At 45.9% G+C, this 23,308-nt stretch overlaps 2 protein-coding genes across 2 annotated transcripts; one reads left to right on the top strand and one right to left on the bottom strand.

Annotated features, from left to right (window-relative positions):
* Positions 1-1,428: 1,428 nt before the first annotated feature.
* Positions 1,429-11,933, bottom strand: MIX23 (mitochondrial matrix import factor 23). The gene is made up of 5 exons (XM_071559425.1): positions 11,551-11,933; positions 10,101-10,226; positions 9,447-9,593; positions 7,222-7,281; positions 1,429-1,744 (listed from the first exon to the last, which is right to left on the bottom strand). Exons 1-5 carry the CDS (start codon positions 11,602-11,604, stop codon positions 1,694-1,696), a joined length of 438 nt encoding a protein of 145 aa, XP_071415526.1. The 5' UTR covers positions 11,605-11,933; the 3' UTR covers positions 1,429-1,693.
* On the top strand, positions 11,673-23,308 carry FAM162A (family with sequence similarity 162 member A). The gene is made up of 5 exons (XM_071559435.1): positions 11,673-11,953; positions 15,437-15,562; positions 18,330-18,438; positions 21,854-21,962; positions 23,045-23,308. Exons 1-5 carry the CDS (start codon positions 11,938-11,940, stop codon positions 23,132-23,134), a joined length of 450 nt encoding a protein of 149 aa, XP_071415536.1. The 5' UTR covers positions 11,673-11,937; the 3' UTR covers positions 23,135-23,308.

Here is a 23,308-nt window from a genome sequence, read left to right as displayed (position 1 = left end):
CCTGATCCTAGAATGGACAGGGGTCACTACATACAGAGCTTTTACCTGCCTGGGGCTCAGTGCGGCCCACTGCTCATACCCATGCCATTTGCAGACCATCACAAAACATCCCCCCTCACAGGCACATCTGAGGGACTCAGAAAATAGCAGAGCCATGTTCTCCTGCCTCGTGCCCCAAAGCATGGCAGGCTGTTCGTTACTCATCTTCCTGTTCCACCAAGTTCAACAGCAAGATACCAACAGCCTTTGAGCCACCTGATTTGCCATGGACTGCTGTAAGAGATATCCCTCTGCACTCAGAGCAAAGTACAGGGAGCAATTCAGCTTCTTAGTGCAACCTTCTATACACAAGCTGCAGACACCCAAAGCAGGGATGTTCGGGATTTCTCTTCTTATGGTGCCTGAAGTATTTCATAGACAGGTTTGTAGAGGGTGACTTCTTTGGTCTTATATTCAAAATGAAAATAATGCTATGTGGTATTGGGGTTTTCTGTTGTTCAGGTTTTACATAGTCTTCTCATAACAAAAGCAAAAACAAACAAACAACCAAACCAATCAGTGTATGTATCACACCCATTTCACTGGTCATTTTTCACAGCATCTGCTAAAGTGAAGAAGTTTTCCCATAACAGCTGAGCAAACATCTGGTTGGATAAAGGAGGACAGTGACTATTACTCATTATAGTCTTCAGTTTCTACAAAAATACAAGATTACATTTCAAGAGTATCAATGCAACCACGCAGAGCTTGTCATTTGACTGACAATTGATTTGAGTTAGTAAAAATTAAAGGTATCATTATTATTAATTCAGCTTTCCTCATTCTCCAATGCTTTTCAAATACCATGTTACTGCAGAGGTGCTGCATTAAAGCTTCCTAAACACAACACTGTGGCCAGAATCAAAAAGATCAGGTATGCACAGCTCTTTTCTCAGCTCAAATGCAATTCACCCACAGAATTAATATTAAAGGTTCAGAACATGGGACAAAAAAAGAGTCACTGAAGAGTTAACTGTCTCATTCCCAAATATGACATAGTTTCATTTCCAACTCAAAGTGGGTTAATCAACAGCACATTCCCTAGAGAACTGAGAAATTTAGGACTTGGTAACACCTACCAAAGGACAGTATGCAATAGATGCTGCCTGTCAGCACTGCAGGAACAATGGCAAACCTGTATCCACACTCAGCTCTGAGTCAATGCTGCTCCTGTTGAGCAGTTCAGAACAATGCTGAAAGCTTCTTACTTTCAGGGATGCTGAACCTACTACACTTGCTGATCAGTCTGCAATTTTTATTTCCTTGCAGACTTCAGCAGATTCTCTGCACAAACACACTACAGTCACTGACAGCTCAGCAGGCACCAGGCCAGGGAGAGCCTTGTCCTCCCTGCTCTTCCTCTCTGGGATTGCTGAAGCTGTAGAAGTACAAGAAAGATGCCAGTTTTGCATTCCATTTGTAAATTATTTTAATACTATAAAACTCATTTGTTCACATATTTGGTACAAAAGATGAGTAGTTTTCTCTCAATTACAGGAGAATCATTTCAACCTTGAGATTTCAGCTGAGTAGGTCCAAAACAAAACAAGACTGGGTTCTGCTGCTTCTGGAGGGTCCCAATACAGCTCACCCAAGGTCTCTTTCCAGTTTGGCTCTCACAGTTATGGACCACCTTGATGGAAAATACCCCACGTCATTGACTCTTCGGAGGCTTGTAGTGAATTCGGCATCGCTCATTAAATACCTGAGACACCAAAACAAAAGAGCAAAAGCAAATGAGCCCTCATCCAGGACATGAGCTGAACTTCACAGCTACTTCAGCCAACCACCTCTTCACAAGGCACCCATCTCAAGATCCCCAAGGCATCTGTCTCCATTCACCTTCTCTCCTGGCTGTAGGGAATCCAAAGTTTGCAGCCTGATGCTGGGGGACTGCACAGCATTAAATTCTCTCCCACAAGACCAGGCAGACTCTTAATCCTGGTTCTCTGTTACCATCCAAATACTGATGCCCTCTTATTTTTAAAAGGGAGGGAAAAAATCACTGGAAGGCTCCTGAATGGCTGTGTTAAGTTCACTCTGGCATTCCAACCTGGATGCCAAACCTGTATTCCTCCCTTTCCTGAGCAAACACATTTTACATTGTCATCACAGCTAAGAAGGGGGGCAAGGGCTCCTGGAAGCCACAGTCACACTCAGTTATGTGCCCCACAGGGGCCAGTGCTGCCAGCACTCCTATGCAAAGGTCACAGGGCTCTTGCCTCACTCACCTCTTGCAGCTTTGCTGGATAAAATTTGGCACACAGAATTGGGTCCTGATGATCCTGTATATTTAGCTTGAACTGCTGCAGGCCCTGTCAGGCAGACTGCCTGCCCTAAGAAGGGCCAATAAAATAAAGGGGGCTATTTCAAGGAAGGCAGTCTGAATCAAAAGCACAACAGGCAGGCTCCCCCAAAGCCACTCAGCTATTTTGCAATTGGGCTCCAAACTTTCTCCCACACATGTCCTGAAAGTGACAGGGGCACCCCCTGGCACCAAGATGAGGCACTGGCAGCTGTTGGTTGCCCCACCAGCACTCTGACAAGAGTGCATTTTGCCAAGCTGTCCAGGGACTTGGCAGAGCCAAATGCTTGTGATCATCAGGATATCAAGTTTCACGAACTGTCCCACTGGCTTTACAAAGTGAGCGATTTTGTAATTTTGGGGAAATCATGCATCATTTTATATAAATGTTATTTCAAGCTCAATCTTCTTAGAAGCTTCTACTTCTATAGTTGATCTCTTTATTTAGGGCTTAAAACCCATCTTGAGTGAAAGTGACGTTTAGAACACGTATAAATTACAGCATTGATTCTCAACAATTTTTGAGTAACTTTCAACTTACTTTCAAATTTAATTCATTTTAAGAAACAGACTTGTATTGGTAAGTGCGTCATATTGTAGAAAACAAAAGTTGTGATATAGTTTCTTTCACTCATACACATAGTACATTACCATTATGTTACTACATGCAATGGACACCTCTGGAAGAGTTAAAGACTATCTAAATGTTTGAGATCAGATCAGTGATAGGAGGAAACTGTAGAAATTAAGAGCAACAGAGAGTTTCAATTCAGAAGCATTTTAATACTAAACAAATTGCACCACTTTTTTCCATTGTCTATTAAACACATTTAAATGGCATGTAAGTCTAAAAAGGTACTAGAAATACTCTCAAAAACACTGTAAGGGTCTCTTGAATCAAAAACACACCAGCTTGCTTGCTATCATAGAAACTTTTAAAGCATCTTTAACATGGAAGATCAATAACTGCAATCTCACTAACGCTACCTCCTACTTTCAGGATCACTGACTCAGATCTCAGTGTATTATTCGGGCCTCTTAACTCCACTAGTCTACCTGTGGAGCACTATTCTTATTTTTCAGACAGGAAAAAAGAGTCCCTGAGAAACCTTAACATCCATATTACTATGCAGAAGTTTGTTTTTCCTGGCTTTTACATATTAGTATAAATACTCCAACAATAAACTCGAGGTGCTGTAGAGAGACTAATGTGAGTGTCTTGGTTTTGAAGTCAATTCGTTCTTTGGCATCATCCAAATTCCACTGGATGCATCTTTCTGGATGCCACTACTGGTACAGCCAGCCACAGTGTTTGAAAATAACTGTTTCCAAATCAAATTTTTCCAATCAGTTTTCAGTTGGTTAGGGTTAATGGAAATATGTGAGTGCATTTCCCAACTAGAAGTCTGCAGCAGTAAAACATCAGTTTGCAAACCAATGACCATTTCATGTAACAAATTGCATTTGGGCCACAGCTATGACTGGTTCTAATTCCTTCAGTGACATCTTTTCACGGACAGCTTAATGAGACATTTATGTGTATATTCAGAGCATGATATAGCAATGCTGGAAATAAAACCCAGAAATATTTACCTCTTCAAGCTTCTCTCTTAACACTTGTTGAGGAATACATTAGTAGGCTAAAATATACCTGGCAGCATTCATACCTTACTGTTTCTAAAATCACAGAATCATAGAATCACAGAATCGATTGGGCTGGAAAAGACCTCCAAGATCATCGAGTCCAACCCTTGGTCCAACTCCAGTCCATTTACTAGATCATGGCACTCAGCGCCACGTCCAATCTGCATTTAAAAATCTCTAGGGATGGTGAATCCACCACCTCTCTGGGCAGCCCATTCCAATGCCTGATTACTCTCTCTGCAAAGAATTTTTTTCTGATCTCCAACTTAAATTTCCCCTGGCAGAGCTTGAGCCCGTGCCCCCTTGTCCTATTGCTGAGCTCCTGGGAGAAGAGACCAGCCCCCACCTGGCTAGAACTTCCCTTCAGGTAGTTCTAGACAGTGAGGAGGTCACCTCTGAGCCTCCTCTTCTCCAGGCTAAACAACCCCAGCTCCCCTCAGCCTCTCCCCGTAGGGCTTGTGCTCCAGTCCCTTCACCAGCCTCATTGCTCTTCTCTGGACTCGCTCCAGCACTTCAATATCCTTTCTGAACTGAGGGGCCCAGAACTGAACACAATACTCAAGGTGTGGCCTCACCAACGCAGAGTACAGGGGAAGGATCACTGCCCTGGGCCTGCTGGCTACGCCATTTTTGATACAGGACAGGATCCCATTGGCCTTCTTGGCCACCTGGGCACACTGTTGGCTCATGTTGAGCTTCCTGTCAATTAGTACCCCCAGGTCCCTTTCTGCCTGGCTGCTCTCCAGCCACTCTGTGCCCAGCCTGTAGCGCTGCAGGGGGTTGTTGTGGCCAAAGTGCAGGACCCAGCACTTGGCCTTACTGAACTTCATCCCATTGGAATCAGCCCATCTCTCAAGTCTATCCAGATCCCTCTGCAGAGCCCTCCTGCCTTCCAGCAGATCGACACTCCCTCCCAGCTTGGTGTCATCATCAAATTTGCTGATGATGGACTCAATCCCCTCATCTAAATCATCAATAAAGATGTTAAACAGGACTGGACCCAACACAGACCCCTGGGGAACACCACTGGTGACTGGCTGCCAGCTGGATGCAGCTCCGTTCACCAGCACTCTCTGGGCCCGACCCTCCAGCCAGCTCTTAATCCAGGAGAGGGTACACTTGTCCAGGCCGTGGGCTACCAGCTTTTCCAGGAGTATATTATGGGAGACAGTGTCAAAGGCCTTGCTGAAGTCCAGACAGACCACATCCACAGCCTTCCCCTCATCCACCAGGTGGGTCACCTGATCGTAAAAAGAGATCAGGTTGGTCAGACAGGACTTGCCCCTCCTAAACCCATGCTGGCTGGGTCTAATCCCTTGTCCACCCTGAAGGTGCTGTGTGATTGCACTCAGGATGAACTGCTCCATAACCCTGCCAGGCACAGAGGTCAGGCTGACAGGCCTGTAGTTGCCAGGGTCATGCTTGCAGCCCTTTTTGTGGATTGGGGTGACATTCGCCAACCTCCAATCATCTGGGACCTCCCCAGAGAGCCAGGACTGTTGGAAGATGATGGAGAGCGGTTTGGCAAGCTCTTCTGCCAGCTCCCTCATCACCCTGGGATGGATCCCGTCTGGTCCCATAGACTTCTTAGGATCCAGCTGGCTCAGTAAGTCGGTCACTATTTCCTCCTGGAATACAGGAGGGCTATTCAGCTTCCTCTCCCTGTCTACCAGCTCCAGAGGCCAGTTGTCTTGAGGGCCACCTGTCTTACTGGTGAAAACTGAGGCAAAGTAGGTGTTAAGTACCTCAGCCTTCTCCTCATCTTCCTTAACTATATTTCCCTTCAAGTCCAACAGAGAATGGAGGTTTTCCTTGCCCCTCCTTTTGTTATTAATGTATTTATAAAAGGACTTTTTGTTATCCCTAACTGAAATAGCCAAATTTACTTCAAATTCCACTTTTCTTTCCCTAATTTTTTTCCTGCATGACCTAGCTCTATCTGTAAATTCTTTGTAAGTAGCCAGCCCTTTTTTCCATAGTCTGTAAACTTTCTTTTTATCCCTGATTTTTTGCAGAATCTCCCTATTTAACCAAGCTGTCCGTCTTCCCCTCCGGCTGGCCTTTCGGCACACTCCATCTTCAGGGAAAATTAGGCAGTTCTGTCACTAGCAAAAGCTGAGGGCAGCTACAAGAAACCACTGGGATCAGTACTAAATTTGGTGTCAACTCAGTGCTTCAGAATGAAGATAAGAGCAGGGACTGTTGCCCTATAGCAGAGTTACCATAAAATATTTGCCACTGGGAACCTGCAGTGTGTCGTTAAGATCGTGCTATTGCTTAGTCAGATTTGAGCTGGTTTAAAATTAATTAAACTTAAGGGCATGCTTAGCTTTTTGGGACAGTATAGAGGTAGTACTGTTGGCAAAGTGAATGTGGAAAACTGTAAATGCTCATGTCATCAGCCCACACTGAAGTTACTGAAGAACACACAAGACTTAAGGCTGTATTGCTTTTACACTGATGCAATCTAGGGGACTAAAATCATGAAGGAGAGATTAAAATCAGAGGTGCAGCTGGTATTTGCCATTTGCAAAAGTATTTTTTGCATTTAGAGAGGGAAAGAGGTTCTCTGCAGTATTGAAAGCTCTGAAAAGCTGTAACAAACCAGAAGAGGATGGTAGATGTGAAATGCTGAAGTGACACAATACAGCCACTCCAGAATTTAAACTCCAAGTTAAAGATCACTCTATAACAAAAGTGATTCCAGGGCCATCAATTCAGAGGGTGATCTGCACCCTCTGCTGACAAGGGAGAGCAATGGCAAGGCTGCCCTTTGCACCATGAAGCGTCAGTTCAGGCCTGAAGAAACTCCACCACAGAAAGGTTCAAATTCCACAGCCACACCCTACCCTGGTCAGCACCAGACAGAGGAAAATTTGAAAGACCCATTTCTCTGGCACTGTTGGAGGCCCTGCAAAGTTTTTCATATAGGCCACCACAGAGAAGTCTAAAAAGTCCTTAGCCACTGGGCAAGGTGGAGAAAGAGACATGGAATAATCTACAGTCCTTCCTCCCCCAACTAAATCAAACCCTTTTCTTTCCCTTGTAGTGCAACTTTAAAGTTTTGATCTCTGGGAACTGAGGAACTGGGAAAATTGCTAACTTGCAATATTTATCCCAGCACCGACCTCATATATTTCTAATTAACTTGCTTCAACAGGTACCAGTCCCACACTTCCAGTGCAGGACTGTCTGTTGGGACAGAACATCATCAGGATAAAAGGACTGAGTACCTTCCAGCTTCTGTCGTTTACCACTTCTTCCACATTGAGCTCCGACTGCATCAATTTCAACTGCAGAAAGTAACAGATAAAGAGGTTACTGTCAAACAGGCCTCCCTGCAGCCTTCAGTATTTACTACCATTGCAACCTCCAGCTCACAACCCCAGTACCAGGTACACATCCCCTCTGATGGTGTAATCACCCTGAGAGCCTGGCCCTTCCACTCAGCCAGTGCTCAGGGCAGAGGGAAGTCTGCAAGGGCACAGTGAAGGCAGGCTTGAAATGCGAGCCTGGCAGAAGTAGCTCCTGATTACTAATGCTCTATTCCTAAATATTGCCCATCAAGATTTGCTAGCAATTACAATATTAAGAGTCATATAGGGAGCTGGCAGCAAAGCTTGGATTGAGCATAGATCCCAGCTTCTGGATTAAAAAATTAAGATCATAAAGAGACTCTCTCTGCTTCCTTTGCCATCTACTCTGTGCATTGACCAAAAAGAGTCTGCAGTCTGATCACCTATGTGATCATGCTACCAGGACTAGTCAATATTTTACATCATCACAGCAGGACCAATCAGGTTTAGAGATGCAAAAGCTCCAGCAAGAACTACCACAATATGCAGTTCTTGAGCACCCAACCCATGAGAAATATAAGAATCTCTTTCTTTTGCACCTGTTAGAAACTCCAAGGGGCAGGTGTGAGAGTTGTATTCAGGTGACTTGTGGTAATTTGTCTCTGAAGTGATAGTAGGAGATATAAGAACCATCTGCCATTTTTGCCCATATCTAGCATATATTTCTGTTGGGAGCATTTAGCATAGCATACTGAGGATCAGAGTTTATCCATTTTCAATACATGGTTCCAATTACAGTCTTAGTGAACAGGTGCAAGCCAATCCCATCAAAAACCTTCCAAGATATCCAGGCACACAGATCTACTAGAGCTGTTGGATGGACTTTCACCTACTCAGCACAACTTCCAACTTTGAAATAACAATCCAGCATCCCCAGAGGGACTAGATGACCACGATAAGTCTCTATAAAATAAACACTCAGAGGATCTTCAGCAGTTCAAAGAAACTACTACTCCAAGGTTTCTCATTCAGTGACCCAGAAGTAAGAAATTTGAAGAAAGTACCATTAGCAGGATGAGAGAAACACATAAAAAGAGAAAAGAGATCTGTATTGCAATCAAGTGAATATATATTTGAAATGTATAATCTTAAAACTAGGACATGTTCTGTCATGATAGTTTTTCTGAGTTGTAGAAAAAACACAAGCCTCAGGGAGGGGAAAAAAAAAGGCAGGGGGATAGGGGGATTACATCTCATAAAGTCCAAGTGTGCAAATGTGAGGTCATCTCATTAAAAATTTCTGAGATGTTTCTAAATCATGGACTGCTTTTAACACTTAAAATCACCTCTCATCAAACACAATCATTATGATCCTCCTCGTGGTTTCAGAGAGAAGTTTTGGATTCATTAACTAAACAATTTAGAGAATTGGTTCTGCAAATAAAATTCATGGAAAACACTAAGCTCCCTTCTAGTTTTACCCAAAGTAACATGGATGCTTGTTCGCAGCTTTGTAAGTGAGGCTTTAACAATAAAACTGCTCACCTGCCACACAGTTCTTTCAGTATCCTTTCCCTTACAAGGGGGCCCTGGAACGGGGCCAAGAACTTCAGTGAGGTTCCTTTCTCCAATTCTGATATTCCATCTTGATCACCTCTGTCCACCTCTGAAGTACACTTTCCACCCAGAGGCCAGAAGCTGAGAGGGCATTTGCCCATTAGAATTCCTTACACAAACGCAGAAGTCTCTCTCACACCACCACAAGGTACTCAAAATATTAATCCAAGAAATACTAAACAACAAAAAAGGTGGTTAAGTGGAATTCAAGGTTGACTAGAAGCTTCTTGTAGAGGACAGAAAAGGTAAGTTGTACCTCAGTGGTGTCAGTCAGTGAAGGTAAGAGTCCACCATGGGGAACTACAAGTGTTTCTCTATGTCATTTGTGTCATAGCACGTCAGAAAATGCTCCACTTGCAGGATAAAAAAGCTTCATCTGGAGGGCTAGGGAAAATGGTTCCCACAAACCCAGTCAACAATAATCCCAGAAAAGACTGCCTGAGTCAGGATCCACTTCAGGTTCTCTCCAATACACTGGTCTTTCCATATGGCAAAGATACCCTCTTCTTCCTCTATAAGAGATCTCTAAAAGCTCCACCACTCACCTTTGTCTGCTCTTTCCTGAGTTGCTTTAATAATGCTACATCATCCTGGGCCTTTTCCCTCTCTTCTCTGAGAGATTTCACTACACTGGATGTCTGAGCGATGCAGTTTTTGATGATTCTTTCTCTGTTGGTATGAGCATCCATCAACTAAGTGCAGAGAGAAAGAAAGTCATAACTCAGCAGAGAATAAAAGACTCCAAGGTACAAATTAAAACAGAAAGTTTCTAAAGTCACAGTGTTGGTGTGCCCTTTGACTCCATAATCCACATGTTGGAAGCAACACTACTTTGAGCAGCAGCTACCAACTTAATGAAAAGTCAAAGGTATGCAATGAGGAGTCTTGGAGAGCAGCAGGAAGAGTGTGCCAGCACCTTTTTGAAAAGGAAGAAATGGACTGGGCTAATGTCAACCACTGAAGCCTCATGTGCTCCCCTCAAGGATCAGCTTTGGAGAACAAAGTGTGGTTTTAAACCAAAGCAGCTCTTACATGCACGTGGCTTAGACGTGTAGGGAAGCCAAATGGGCCAGTTACAAACACACAACACAGGACATATCAAGGCAGTGTTTTCCTCAGACACCGGGGATGCTTTATTGGCCCCTGCAGGTGACAGAACAGCAGGAAGCGAGCTGGAAGTCGAAGGTGTGCACACTCACAGACTCGTACAGCTCTTTACACGTCTGGCCAGGATCAACCTTCCCCACAAAGGAAGCTGTTGGAATCGTAGTGTTTAATTCATGAACTATTCTGTCATCGATTGTCCTCATCACCCTGAGCAGCTCCTGTATGTAAAAAAAAATACACACAGATACTTAGTTATACCTCTGAGAAAAGCCTAATACTACAAAAAAAAAAGCACAATTAAGCTTTTTAGTAGAAAACTAAGTAGGACTGCTTACAGTTAAAATCACACCAAAGGGACAATTCCCACATGCAGGACTATGTGCTGCAAACTACTGGAGTTTCCCTAGCAGCGAAGCCCACAGATGGGGTAACTGATGTCCCCTGAAGCCCCACCCTGGCCCTGCCAGCAGCATGGACAGGCTGAGGAGCAGAACCTTTCCCAAGTCCCCATCCCCACTTCCAGACAGAAAACTGGGCACAACCTGCACCAAAACTGCAAACTTTGAATAAAAACTCCCACTGTTCTGGGAGGCATGAAGCTGAGTCGGGGGAGGTTTAGGTTGGATATCAGAAAAAGTTTTTCACCCAGAGGGTGGCTGGGCACTGGAACAGGCTCCCCATGGCAGTGGTCACAGCACCAAGCCTGACAGAGCTCAGGAAGCATTTGGATGATGCTCTCTGGCATATGGAATGACTTGGGGTGTCCTGTACAAGGCCAAGGTTGGACTTGATGGGTTCATAGAATCACAGAATCGATTGGGTTGGAAAAGACCTCCGAGATCATCAAGTCCAACCCTTGGTCCAACTCCAGTCCCTTTACCAGAGCATGGCACTCAGTGCCATGGCCAATCTCAGTTTAAAACCTCCAGGGATGGGGAATCCACCACCTCTCTGGGCAGCCCATTCCAATGCCTGATTAGTCTCTCTGCAAAGAATTTTTTTCTGATCTGCAACTTAAATTTCCCCTGGCAGAGCTTGAGCCCGTGCCCCCTTGTCCTATTGCTGAGTGCCTGGGAGAAGAGATCAACCCCCACCTGGCTAGAACTTCCCTTCAGGTACTTCTTCCAACTCAGCATATTCTATGATGCCACGTTCTGGATACAGGTCGTTCCCACCGGCCCGGGCCCTGCTCGCACCACTGAGGACACACGTGGTACTTCACGCTCAGTTAAACGCCGCGAAGGCGCCTACGGATCTCCCGCCGTCCCGGGAAACGGGTCCTGGTGCGGGGGGGAATCCCCTGCCGGGGTGGGACGAGGGAAGTGGGCGGAGGGAAGGCCATCCCTATGTCCCGTGTCCCGCATCCCGGCGGTCGCGGGAGATACGGGGAGTGACCTCGCCGCCCGCGCGCGTCCCCGCGCGCCCCCGCCGCCGGCCCTCGCGGCCGGCGGCGGGGGCGCGCGGGGGCGCGCGCGGGGGGGGAGGAATGGTGGCACGCGGGCGGCGTCGGGAGCGCGCACTCGCTCCCGGGCGAGGGTTTACCTGGAACTCGGCGAAGTCCTCGCAGATCGCGGCGGCTCCGCTGGGCGCCGCCATCCTGGATCGGGCCGATGAGCGGCGGCGCCCAATCCGGCGGGATAGCCGGGATGACGCGCGGGGCGGAGCGGAGAGGGGTGGGGCGGGACCAGCCGGAGCGCAGCCCCCCAAAGGGCAGAGGCCCCCCCAACACGGGGCATCTCTGCTGCCGGTAGCGGCGGCGGCGCACTGAGACGCCTTGTGCGCTCCCGGTTTGCAGGGAGGGCTCCGGTAGCCCCAGCACCGGAGGCGGTGCCGGCCCCGGCGGCCCCGAGCGCGGCTGCCGCCAATCGCGGGGCCGGGGCGGGGCCCGGCGGTGACATTGAGGGGAGCCGAGCAGGGCCGGGGTGCGCCATGTGGGGCCGCGGCGGTGAGTGAGGAAGAGGGAGGGGGAGAGAGGGAGGGAGAGGGAGGGAGGGAGAGAGAGGGAGGGAGGGAGGGGGAGGGAAGGAAGGAGGAAGGGAGGGAAGGAAGAAGGGAGGGAAGGAGGAAGGGAGAGGGAAGGAAGGAGGGAGGGAGAGAGAAGGAAGGAAGGAAGGAAGGAAGGAAGGAAGGAAGGAAGGAAGGAAGGAAGGAAGGAAGGAAGGAAGGAAGGAAGGAAGGAGAGGGAAGGAAGGAAGGAAGGAGAGGGAAGGAAGGAGAGGGAAGGAAGGAAGGAAGGAGAGGGAAGGAAGGAGAGGGAAGGAAGGAAGGAAGGAGAGGGAAGGAAGGAGAGGGAAGGAAGGAAGGAAGGAGAGGGAAGGAAGGAGAGGGAAGGAAGGAAGGAAGGAGAGGGAAGGAAGGAGAGGGAAGGAAGGAAGGAAGGAGAGGGAAGGAAGGAGAGGGAAGGAAGGAAGGAAGGAGAGGGAAGGAAGGAAGGAAGGAGAGGGAAGGAAGGAGAGGGAAGGAAGGAAGGAAGGAGAGGGAAGGAAGGAGAGGGAAGGAAGGAAGGAAGGAGAGGGAAGGAAGGAGAGGGAAGGAAGGAAGGAAGGAGAGGGAAGGAAGGAGAGGGAAGGAAGGAAGGAAGGAGAGGGAAGGAAGGAAGGAAGGAGAGGGAAGGAAGGAGAGGGAAGGAAGGAAGGAAGGAGAGGGAAGGAAGGAGAGGGAAGGAAGGAAGGAAGGAGAGGGAAGGAAGGAAGGAGAGGGAAGGAAGGAAGGAAGGAGAGGGAAGGAAGGAAGGAGAGGGAAGGAAGGAAGGAAGGAGGGAGGGAGAGGGAAGGAAGGAAGGAGGGAGGGGGAAGGAGGGGGAGGGAGGGGGAGAGAGGGGGAAGGAGGAAGGGGGAGAGAGGGGGAAGGAGGGGGAAGGAAGGGGAGAGAGGGGGAAGGAGGAAGGGGGAGAGAGGGGGAGGGAGGGGGAAGGAAAGAAAGAGGGGGAAGGAGGAAGGGGGAGAGAGAGGGAGGGAGGGGGAAGGAAAGAAAGAGAGGGGGAAGGAGGAAGGGGGAGAGAGAGGAAGGGAGGGGGAAGGAAAGAGAGAGGGAAGGAGAGGGGGAGAGAGAGGGAGGGAGGGGGAAGGAAAGAGAGAGGGAAGGAGAGGGAGAGAGAGAGGGAAGGAGGGAGGGGGAGAGAGAGGGAGGGAGGGGGAAGGAAAGAGAGAGGGAAGGAGGGAGGGGGAGAGAGAGGGAGGGAGGGGGAAGGAAAGAGAGAGGGAAGGAGAGGGGGAGAGAGAGGGAAGGAGGGAGGGGGAGAGAGAGGGAGGGAGGGGGAAGGAAAGAAAGAGGGAAGGAGAGGGGGAGAGAGAGGGAAGGAGGGAGGGGGAGAGAGAGGGAGGGAGGGGGAAGGAAAGAAAGAGGGAAGGAGAGGGGGAGAGAGAGGGAAGGAGGGAGGGGGAGAGAGAGGGAAGGAGGGAGGGGGAGAGAGAGGGAGGGAGGGGGAAGGAAAGAAAGAGAGAGGGAAGGAGGGGGGGGAGAGAGAGGGAGGGAGGGGGAAGGAAAGAAAGAGAGAGGGAAGGAGAGGGGGAGAGAAAGGGAGGGGGAAGGAAAGAAAGAGAGAAAGAAGGAGAGGGGGAGAGGGAGGGAAGGAGAGGGGGAGAGGGAGGGAAGGAAAGGGGGAGAGGGAGGGAAGGAGGGGGGAGAGGGAGGGAAGGAGGGGGGAGAGGGGGCGAGGGAGGGAAGGAGAGGGGGGAAGGGAGGGAAGGAGAGGGGGCGAGGGAGGGAAGGAGAGGGGGCGAGGGAGGGAAGGAGAGGGGGCGAGGGGAGAAGGAGAGGGGGCGAGGGAGGGAAGGAGAGGGGGCGAGGGAGGGAAGGAGAGGGGGCGAGGGAGGGAAGGAGAGGGGGCGAGGGAGGGAAGGAGGGGTGGCGAGGGAGGGAAGGAGGGGGGGCGAGGGAGGGAAGGAGGGGGGGCGAGGGAGGGAAGGAGGGGGGAAGAGGGAGGGAAGGAGAGGGGGAGAGGGAGGGAAGGAGGGGGGGAAGGAGAGGGGGAAGGAGAGGGGGAGAGGGAGGGAAGGAGAGGGGGAAGAAGAGAGGGAGAGGGAGGGAAGGAGGGGGAGAGGGAGGGAAGGAGAGGGGGAAGAAGAGAGGGAGAGGGAGGGAAGGAGGGGGAGAGGGAGGGAAGGAGAGGGGGAAGGGGAGAGGGAGAGGGAGGGAAGGGGAGAGGGAGAGGGAGGGAAGGGGAGAGGGAGAGGGAGGGAAGGGGAGAGGGAGAGGGAGGGAAGGGGAGAGGGAGAGGGAGGGGAGAGGGAGAGGGAGGGAAGGGGAGAGGGAGGGGAGGAGAGAGGGAGAGGGAGGGGAGGAGAGAGAAAGAGAGGGAGGGAAGGAGAGAGGGAAGGAGGGAAACAGGGAGGGAGTAGGTGAGTGAGGGAGGGAGGGGGTGAGTGAGGAAGGGAGGGAGGGAAGGAGTGAGTGAAGGAGGGAGGGAGGGAGGGAGGGAGGGAGGGGGTAAGTAAGGGAAAATGGGGGTGAGTGAGGGAAAAAGTGACGGACGGACGGACTGACTGACTGTCCCGGGGCCGAGCACCCCAGGCCGGGCCGTGTCTCTGCCGGGTCGCTCCAGCTCTGGGACCCCGCGGAGCCGGAGCCGGGCCCGGCCGGAGCGGCCTCGTCTGATGGGCTGGCGGTAAAAACAGTGAAAGGAAAGGATTTGTGCCTCTTTTTTTCCTTCTCTGAAGACCTTGAAAAAGGTCTGGTTTGTCACCTGTACGTGCAAGTCGCTGATTTTTTTCAGAGCGGGAATATATGATGCCTTGAAAGCAGTTTCTCATAGGAGAGACACCTTCAGACGGTATAGAGAATGAAAAAAGCCCCTCATTTTATACTTTTCAAAGTGCCCCTTTTGCCTTTCAATGTTAGTTTGTTGTTTTATTTTTTCCAGAAGAATCGGGTTTTAAATGATAATAAGGAATTAGAAGCTCCTTATAGAATGTATGTTTTCATACCTAAGGTGCTCTGACCTTGTCTAATGCATTAGAAAGTAGTTAATCTCCCAGTACAGCAAGACTCTGCCTTTTTGTGTTTTTCCTTGACTCTGTCAGGGGTGTGACAGTATTGATGAAATGCAGGTGTACAATCCCTGAAACAGCACCATCCAAAGTGTACCTGGAGCACCTGAGTTTCTGGGAATTGTAATGTGCGTTGTGCTTTAGAAACTGCTTGCAGGCTGTAATCTTGTATTGCTTTTTTTTCCAAATGAGGTTAATTCCATTCTCATTTTTCAAATTAAGATTAATGAGCAAGATCAAGCTTGGCTTATAGACAAGTTTCAATTTATTTCATAGACTATTACAAGTAAATCTGGTATTTCTTGCCTTGTATTTCACTTATACCTACTATTTTTCTTTCTTTTTTTTCCTCTTGTGTTCCCCAAACACTTTCATTGAAAAGCTAGCATTCTACTAGCTCTGAGTTAAATTTGGCCTCTTTCCTCTGTTTTCTCTTCCAGATAGGGCTGTTAAACTGCTGGGAAGAAATATTCCCTCAATTCTGAGGATGACTGAAGGAGTGGATCTCAAGATAAGCAGAAGGCTTTGCATTAAACCCCCAGAAGAAAGTCAAGTTCAATCAAAGAGTAAGTTTTTGTTAAGATCTTGCCATGTTTTATGCCACAAAATACTCAGATATCCATGCCACAGTCATCTGAGCAGGAATAGATCCCATTATCTCTGATTTTGTTAGAGTGAGTTCTGATCTGTAGACTAAAAAATCAAGCATTAAATTTAGCAGTAAAGTCTTATTTTCTGACAAAGCCAGGCTCAATATTTCTGCTTGTGATGACAACACAGGTTTCACGTTGTAGCAGGTCACTGGTGTCTTATCTGACACGCAGTCCTACACTGAGGCTCTGAAACTGTTCAGCCCTGGTGTAAACTATTCATGTTTAGGAATGCTGTGTACTTTTTTGCAGTTTTTCAGAGTACAACCAGCTCCCGCTGTTCCCAAAATTGAACGTGCCCTGCAGGAGAGAGCCTGAGTCGTTGCCTTGGTTCATGGTTAAGGGTGGAGCTGGTGAGGGAAAGCTCAGGCCATGAAATGTGTTTCACTATCTTTGGGACAGATAAGGTGCTCCAACCAGAATTGCTGTACAACAGGTTTCCTTATGGCCCACTGATGCAGGATAAAAGGAGCACACAGATGTGCAGCATTTGGCCTGCTTCTGTGGTAAAAACATAACACATCTGGGTTGGGCAAGACTAAAGGTCTCCTTGAAATTGTAATGTTTCCAGTAGTCCCCAGTAAATGGGAATTTTTGTGATGACTAAAAGGAATGAGTGCCATGATCTGGTAAAGGGACTGGAGTTGGAACAAGGGTTGGACTTGATGATCTTGGAGGTCTTTTCCAACCCAATCCATTCTATGAGTCTATGAATGCTGACCTACAGCAAAAATCTCAGGAAGAGTACAGAATAGAGTGAACACAGTGTTTCTCCTCTATACCACTATCCCAGAGATGCCATCTTTGTGTTCAATGGTCTTCACTGGACTTTTTTTTTCCATAAACTTGTCCAGTTTCTTGAAGCTGGATGTTTTTTTAGCTTCCACATTCTCCAAGAAGGAATTACTCAGCTTAACTATGCTGTGAGAAAAACAAGTACAGTCTTGTATTTGTTTTTTAACCTGATGTGTGCTTTTTTATAATCTGATTTTCCTTTATTCAGTATCCCTTCCAAAACAGGACCTGCTGATTATAGCCCACACTCCCAATGTCACAATGCTCTTTTGTTCTGAGGAGAGCTTCAATTACTGCTTTTCACAGAATCACAGAATCGATTGGGTTGGAAAAGACCTCCGAGATCATCAAGTCCAACCCTTGGTCCAACTCCAGTCCCTTTACCAGATCATGGCACTCAGTGCCACAGCCAATCTCAGTTTAAAAATCTCTAGGGATGGTGAATCCACCCCCTCTCTGGGCAGCCCATTCCAATGCCTGATTGCTCTCTCTGCAAAGAACTTTTTTCTGCTATCCAACTTAATTTTCCCCTGGCAGAGCTTGAGCCCGTGCCCCCTTGTCCTAGTGCTGAGTGCCTGGGAGAAGAGACCAGCCCCCACCTGGCTAGAACTTCCCTTCAGGTAGTTCTAGACAGTGAGGAGGTCACCTCTGAGCCTCCTCTTCTCCAGACTAAACAACCCCAGGTCCCTCAGCCTCTCCCCACAGGACTTGTGCTCCAGTCCCTTCACCAGCCTTTTCCAGGGCAAAGGGTCTCAGTCTGTGACACTGTTTCTTACATGGTGGCCATTCCATACCTGTGGTCATCCTCACTAGTTTTCCCTGTACGTGTTCTATTTCAACTCCCTCTGAGCGATCAGAATTTCACATGCTCTCCAAAATGCTGAAGTTTTATACAGTGGCACAATGATACTGTTTTGTGTTCCTGATCAAGTGCTAGTTATGCTATTTTCCTATTACTGAACATTTTGCCAAAGCCACTGTGAAACCCCGAGGACTTACTCCTCAGGCTTAGGTAATAATTAATAACAGTTGGGTTAGAGTCTGTCATTTATATGTGAACTGGAATTGCTTCCTGTTTATATACAAGGGGTTTCACTGGCCATCTCATTGACTCAGGATTCTGAAGCCCTGCAGCTCTCTGGGGTCAGCCCTCATGGTTTTAATTGCCTGGCATTGTCAGCAAACTGTGTATCCACCCCACTTCCTAGATAACAAATGAATCCACAGGGAACACACATCCATACAGCACATCTCCCATGGTTTAAGAGAAAAAAAAGGAGGAAAAAGCTGTCAATCTTTGCACTTTGCTAGATTTTAATGGTATTTTATGTATGAAAACCTTCCTCTATTGCATTACAAACATTCTATATGTGGAGTTTGAAAGGCTGACTGAAAATGAAGGGTCTAATCTTTTCCTATGGTTATCTGTTTCTTTATACATTCAGATAAGATAAAATCTTACACTGCCTGAAAAAGTCAACAATCTGTGATGAGACTGTGCAGCACACTGGCTTTTCTGTAGCTGTTCCATTTGATTTGCTTTTTTAAAACTAATTTAACTGTAATAGAAAACCCATAATACCACAGCACCTTAGGAAGTTTTGATGCTGGAGCAGCTTCTGCAAACTTAGACCTGCAGATACAGAGGTCTTGGGATAGATTTGGCTTTCCTTAAATGGTCTCAGTTTAATCCATATTTCCCTATTTGCTGATCTGTGATACACTTTTTGTTCTCTAACCACTCTAGCAATTATATTTAAAATTCTGCATTGCTCACCCTGACTGGTTTTGTTACAGCTCTGGCAATCCAGTTTCTCTGACTGTTGTTTTGGTGGTGTTTTCTTGTTCTGTTTTGGTTTTGTTTGTGCATTTTGTTGGGGGTTTTTAGGTCGATCTACTTTGAAGGTGCCTGGATACAAACCTACAGACTGGGAGAAAAGATTTTTGTTGTGGGCAGGCCATTTCAAGAAACCAGAGGATATCCCAGAGACTGTCTCGTAAGTGTCAGTTTTGAAGCTGTAAAAGAGACTTTGTCTATGCAGGAATAAGTAATTGAATGCAACTCCAGAATAAGTCTTATTTAATGGGTTTTGCACAGCTGAAAAATCTCACACTGCTGGGTTTGCTGTATCATCCTGTAGATGAGATGACCCGAGCAATTCTGTTCTGCTGAGATAACATATCCCTCTGGATTTGTTTTGCAAAGGGATGACCAGCATTTATCAGTTGTTGCATTAGAAAACCATCACAGATCAATTCATTTTTACTTTTCTCTTAAAATTAAAAAGCTTTTTTTCAAACATTAGTGTGAGCTTTTTCTAATGTTTTTCTTTATATGTCAAGCTCCTCTTGTGGGGAAACCTTCATGATGTAGCTATAAAGTAACTGAAACTACAAAAAATATTTGTTAATGAATATCTAGAGGGCATGGACCAACTGTCTTTACTCTTGGAATTTAAACTAACCAACAGTGGAAAGGCTCCCTGACAAAACATACAGTCAAAATTTCCCTGTTGCTGGTGGAGTCCAAATGTCCATGCTTTTCCTGTGCAAAAAGTAGAAAATAAAACCAGATGTTCTGGTTTGTCTATCTAAAATCAAGATCAAACTTACCAACAAAAGACAATTATTAGCTGAAAAACCATTCCTAGTGGTGTATAGTTATCTTTTAAAACATGCTCATAATTCTTTTAAATATAAATATTTGTATATGTGTGTATGTATGGCCAGATTTCGTGAACGCAGATTTGGGCAGGGCTCTCCTCACGTGCCCTTCCAGCCTGTGCAGTGGATGTTTTAGGTGAGGCACAGCGTGCACAGAACTGGCCCCACCGTTTCAGTCCTGAGGTCCATTTGTCACGGCCGAGCGAGCTTGGACAGTGACAGGGAAGTCCTCGGGACTGTCACAGCACCCGGTACTAACCGGGGCTGACCCTGCTGAGCATCCGAGATGTGACGGGATGAGATGGCAGGGAGGCATTGAACTGCCAGGGGATGGTCCCACTGAGACTGGAACTCAGGTCCTTGGGATTCAGAGTCCAGAGTGCTCTCCTTTACACCACAGGACCGCCCCATAAGTATTTATTAAAATGAAAAGATATGGTAAACCTTGCACTACTCGGGTAAGAAAACCACATAGTTCCCTCTCAGTATTTTCTGTTTGTTCATGTGCACCATGTGGGAATTTGAAATCCACCCACGTTATCTTAATGTATCACAAGGAATAAATTTTGTTAAAATGGAATCCTTCCATTTTGTGTTGAATTGTTTTTCTTAAAATTACATTTGAAATACATACAAGTGTAAATTATTAAAACTATAAAAAAAATTCTCACATCTGAAACACCCGTTTATGAGTGTTTTTAAGAAAACAGAGTCAACAGAGTGATTGATTTCAGTAGTTTATTGAAAGGACAAACCAACTTCTGATAAAAGCTGACCATTGTGCAAATGCATAGGGAATTCTTTTTATTTAGACAAATAATTCAGCCTAATCTGAGAAGACAGTTGAAAACTGTAAAAGTGGAAAACTTGTTTTCCTGTTTTGAGATTAATTAATTGTGGGTTGTAATTGTGGACTTCTGATGTAACTTGGTAATCTTGTAAAATGTGGTGATCAGAAGTAACTCATTTATTAAACAAATGTTAATCTTAGCCACTGAATTGATTTAAAATGCAAATTCTGTTCAGATATCTACCTTGTGCTCTCATATATTCTTAACACATCTAAGGTACTTTCAAAATTACCTAGGAGAGTTATTTGATTCCTACTTATGTGCATTTCAGCTTAACTGTAGCCTGCACTCAAGGCATTCACTGCAGATTATCAGCAGAAACAAATAACCTGGATGCTAAAATGAACTATTAGTTTCATTGTAGATGAATGTATTTGTTCCCTATGATCAGAAATCTTGTAATCGAATCAATACTCTGACAAAAACAAGAACAAAACTCTTTTCAGCTCTCAGGTCCCCTGGGATTTGCCATGTTGAACTGTCATGTATCCTTAAGTATCTTTTTTTTCTCCCAAGTAAAAATGTGGTAAAAGAGTCCATATTCACTCATGCTTGTGTATACTAATAATGTCCCAGTTCCATTAAATCTATTCTTCAGGTTAGTTTTACCTAGTTGGATGCACTTACTCTTTTCATCACACCATGTTGATGCCTTTCTAGTCTTCTGGAATTTTATAATGTGACAAATCAGTGGGAATGAGACCTCCTTGAGAAGGGAGTTACCTACTCTAAATTCTGCAAGGAGAGTTAATACATAGGGTGTAGGTCTTTGGTTGTTGTGAGAAGAGCATCTAAAAAGCATCAGTGCTTCCTTGGCCCAGCTTGCTTTGTTCTAACACAAAATTTGCTGTAACTGAGATGTCATTTGGGTAGAATGACCTTCAGAGTTTTAAGTCAATTTAAAATAAATGGTCTTTTAACTCTTCACATGTACAGCTGGAAGGTGTTAATAACTGCTACTCTTCTTGTGGAAGACTTCTGTTTTTTAAAAGATAACAGCAGACTAGGCAGCAGGTTTCCCAAAGGAGTAGTATAGCTACTGGTGTGGCTAGGTAAGCTCCCTGAAATTATTAAAAAAAAAAAAAGGGTTCATGTGTCCAAAGCTGATACTGGAAAGCTTATGTTCCTCCACAAGTCCTTAGTGTCTTACAAAAACAGATTACTTAAAGACTATTCACTCTAGCAGGAGGGAAGTGGTAACCACTGGTCTTTAACAAGTCCTATTCAGATTTTTTGAGGAGTGTTGCATTCAGCAGCCAGTGTATCATCTATAGCCCTGTCCAATCCTGTAGCAGAGGAAGCTGCCTTGCTGGAAAACAGACTGTCATAAACGAAGCTGTTTTGGAGTTCAGGCAGTAGAAATGGCTAAGCTGTGACAATGCTTCCCTCAGCCCAAGCAACTCCCAGCTGTTAAACACTGTATGTTATTTGCTCACAAATGGTTTTTACCATACTGCTGTTGAGAGAAAAATGCACTTTTTACTATGTTAAATATATCAGTTATAGTATGGAATTTTCCCTGGCTTTGCAGTAAGAAAAATACTGCATTAGTAAAACCATCTGTCTCTTTTTCCTCTTTCCATTAATGACCATCCATACTTAAACACTGCAGCCTTCCTCCCTTGCACTGCAGCCAAGTGGCCTGCAAGGGCAGTGAACCAAAGATAAGAAAGCTGGGTTTGTTTCCAGCTTTGACAGGAACGTCTCTGTGACCAAGTATGTCCAAAGGTATCTCGGGATCAGCCTTCCCATTCTTGTAAAACTTTTTGTGAGAACAGCCAAGTACTATCAGCATACAAAACTACCTAGATAGTATGCCAGGAGAAAATAAACAATTAGCCCAGTGATTTATTTGGGTCTCTGTAACGAGTCTGTTCTTTTATTCTTCTGTCTCAAGGATTGAAACAATCAGAGCAGCCAAGACCACACTGCGTGTGAAGTTCAGCTACGTAATGATTGCCTTGACAATAGTGGGATGCATCATCATGGTGATTAGAGGGAAGCAGGTAAGCACAGAGTTTTGGCTGATGAGTGCAAATCAATCTTCACATCAACTTCTCAGTTCCTCTGTGCATTTTCAGTACTGTCTTGCTTTGGGGCTTTTGTTTTTTTAGGTTTTTTTCATTTTATCACTGAACAAAAATTTTAGAAGTCCTCCCAGTTCCCAAGAAGTGGCCCTCACTGACTAATTCCCATCAGAAAAGGGTGATGTCACTGTTAAGATTGCATGTGCTTCCTTTAAAAGAAAAAAAAGTCCTGAGCATAAAGCATCTGCATGAGCAGAACAACATTATTTGTGTGCTGCTTTTCTCTGAAGCAGTTCTTCTGATGACAGTGTTCAGATCTTGTTTCTATGGACTGGACTACTGTTTTAGAGAAACCCAAAAACTATTGAGAATCTCAACCCCAGTACTGTGAATTGTTTAATGTCAAGTGACATTTCTGTCAGCATTTGTCTGTTAAAATCAAAAGGATGCAGCACTCTGGTATTAAAAATTGGGAAGGTTTTTCCCTGGCTTTAGCAGAAGAAATCAAACACTGAGAATTTCCCAGAACATTTTCCTCTGTACTGGAGTAGTATGAATGCAAACACCAGGAAGAGAGGACAGCTACTCTGGAACCCTTGTTTTCAAAGCAGCTGGAATTATTTACATTTGCTCAGTTGGTTAGATCATGGTGCTAATAACACCAAGGTTGTGGGTTCGATCCCTGTATGGGTCATTCACTAAAGAGTCGGACTTAATGATCCTTGTGGATCCCTTCCAACTTGGAAAATTCTGGGATTCTGTTTGATTTGTTTCTAGTACCTCTGACTTGTGAAGGTTAGAGACTAGTATTCAATATCAACCAGAAGCACAGAGTGTATCTTCCAGTGCCATAAGAAAAGGGTTTAATTTATACCCAGAGAAGTAATTACTTTCAGCCAAAATAGTCTCTGGATATTTTATTTTAACCCTCTTGATTCTCAGCATTAAAGCTCACAGAACTGTGCCTTGGTAAGGATGGGCCATGTATTTTGTAAGCTATGAATTCAAGTTTCATCTCTGCAGTCTTTCAGGTGATAATTGATGATCTTATTACATTGTAGGCTGTAAAAAGACATGAAACTCTTACAAACATAAACTTGGAGAAGAAAGCCCAGTGGAGAGCGGAAGGTACTGCACCTGCCAAACCTTAGAGGACAAAATGAAGAGAACAAAGGTTTGGGGAAGAAAAGCCAAGTCCTTCAGCACTGGAAGGAGGATATAGTCACATCTTTCCTGTATGTTCTGTACACCCACGTTCAAGAAAGAATGAATGCATTATCCTGTAATCATTAAAACCAGAAATACCTATTTTCTTTTCCTAATAA

The sequence above is a fragment of the Pithys albifrons genome, chromosome 1 (assembly GCF_047495875.1).
Source record: "Pithys albifrons albifrons isolate INPA30051 chromosome 1, PitAlb_v1, whole genome shotgun sequence".
Classification (NCBI taxonomy): domain Eukaryota; kingdom Metazoa; phylum Chordata; class Aves; order Passeriformes; family Thamnophilidae; genus Pithys; species Pithys albifrons.
Note: the sequence above shows the minus strand (reverse complement) of the source record. Positions and strands in the feature narration are given on the sequence as shown.

Coding starts and splice junctions, on each gene's coding strand:
- MIX23 (XM_071559425.1), bottom strand. CDS start 11,604: ATGGCGGCGCCCAGCGGAGCCGCCGCGATCTGCGAGGACTTCGCCGAG. Junction 10,227..11,550: donor AGGACTTCGCCGAGTTCCAG/GTAAACCCTCGC, acceptor TTTTACATACAG/GAGCTGCTCAGGGTGATGAG. Junction 1,745..7,221: donor TAAACGACAGAAGCTGGAAG/GTACTCAGTCCT, acceptor TTGGTGTCTCAG/GTATTTAATGAGCGATGCCG.
- FAM162A (XM_071559435.1), top strand. Junction 15,563..18,329: donor AAGTCAAGTTCAATCAAAGA/GTAAGTTTTTGT, acceptor GGGGGTTTTTAG/GTCGATCTACTTTGAAGGTG. Junction 18,439..21,853: donor GATATCCCAGAGACTGTCTC/GTAAGTGTCAGT, acceptor TTCTGTCTCAAG/GATTGAAACAATCAGAGCAG.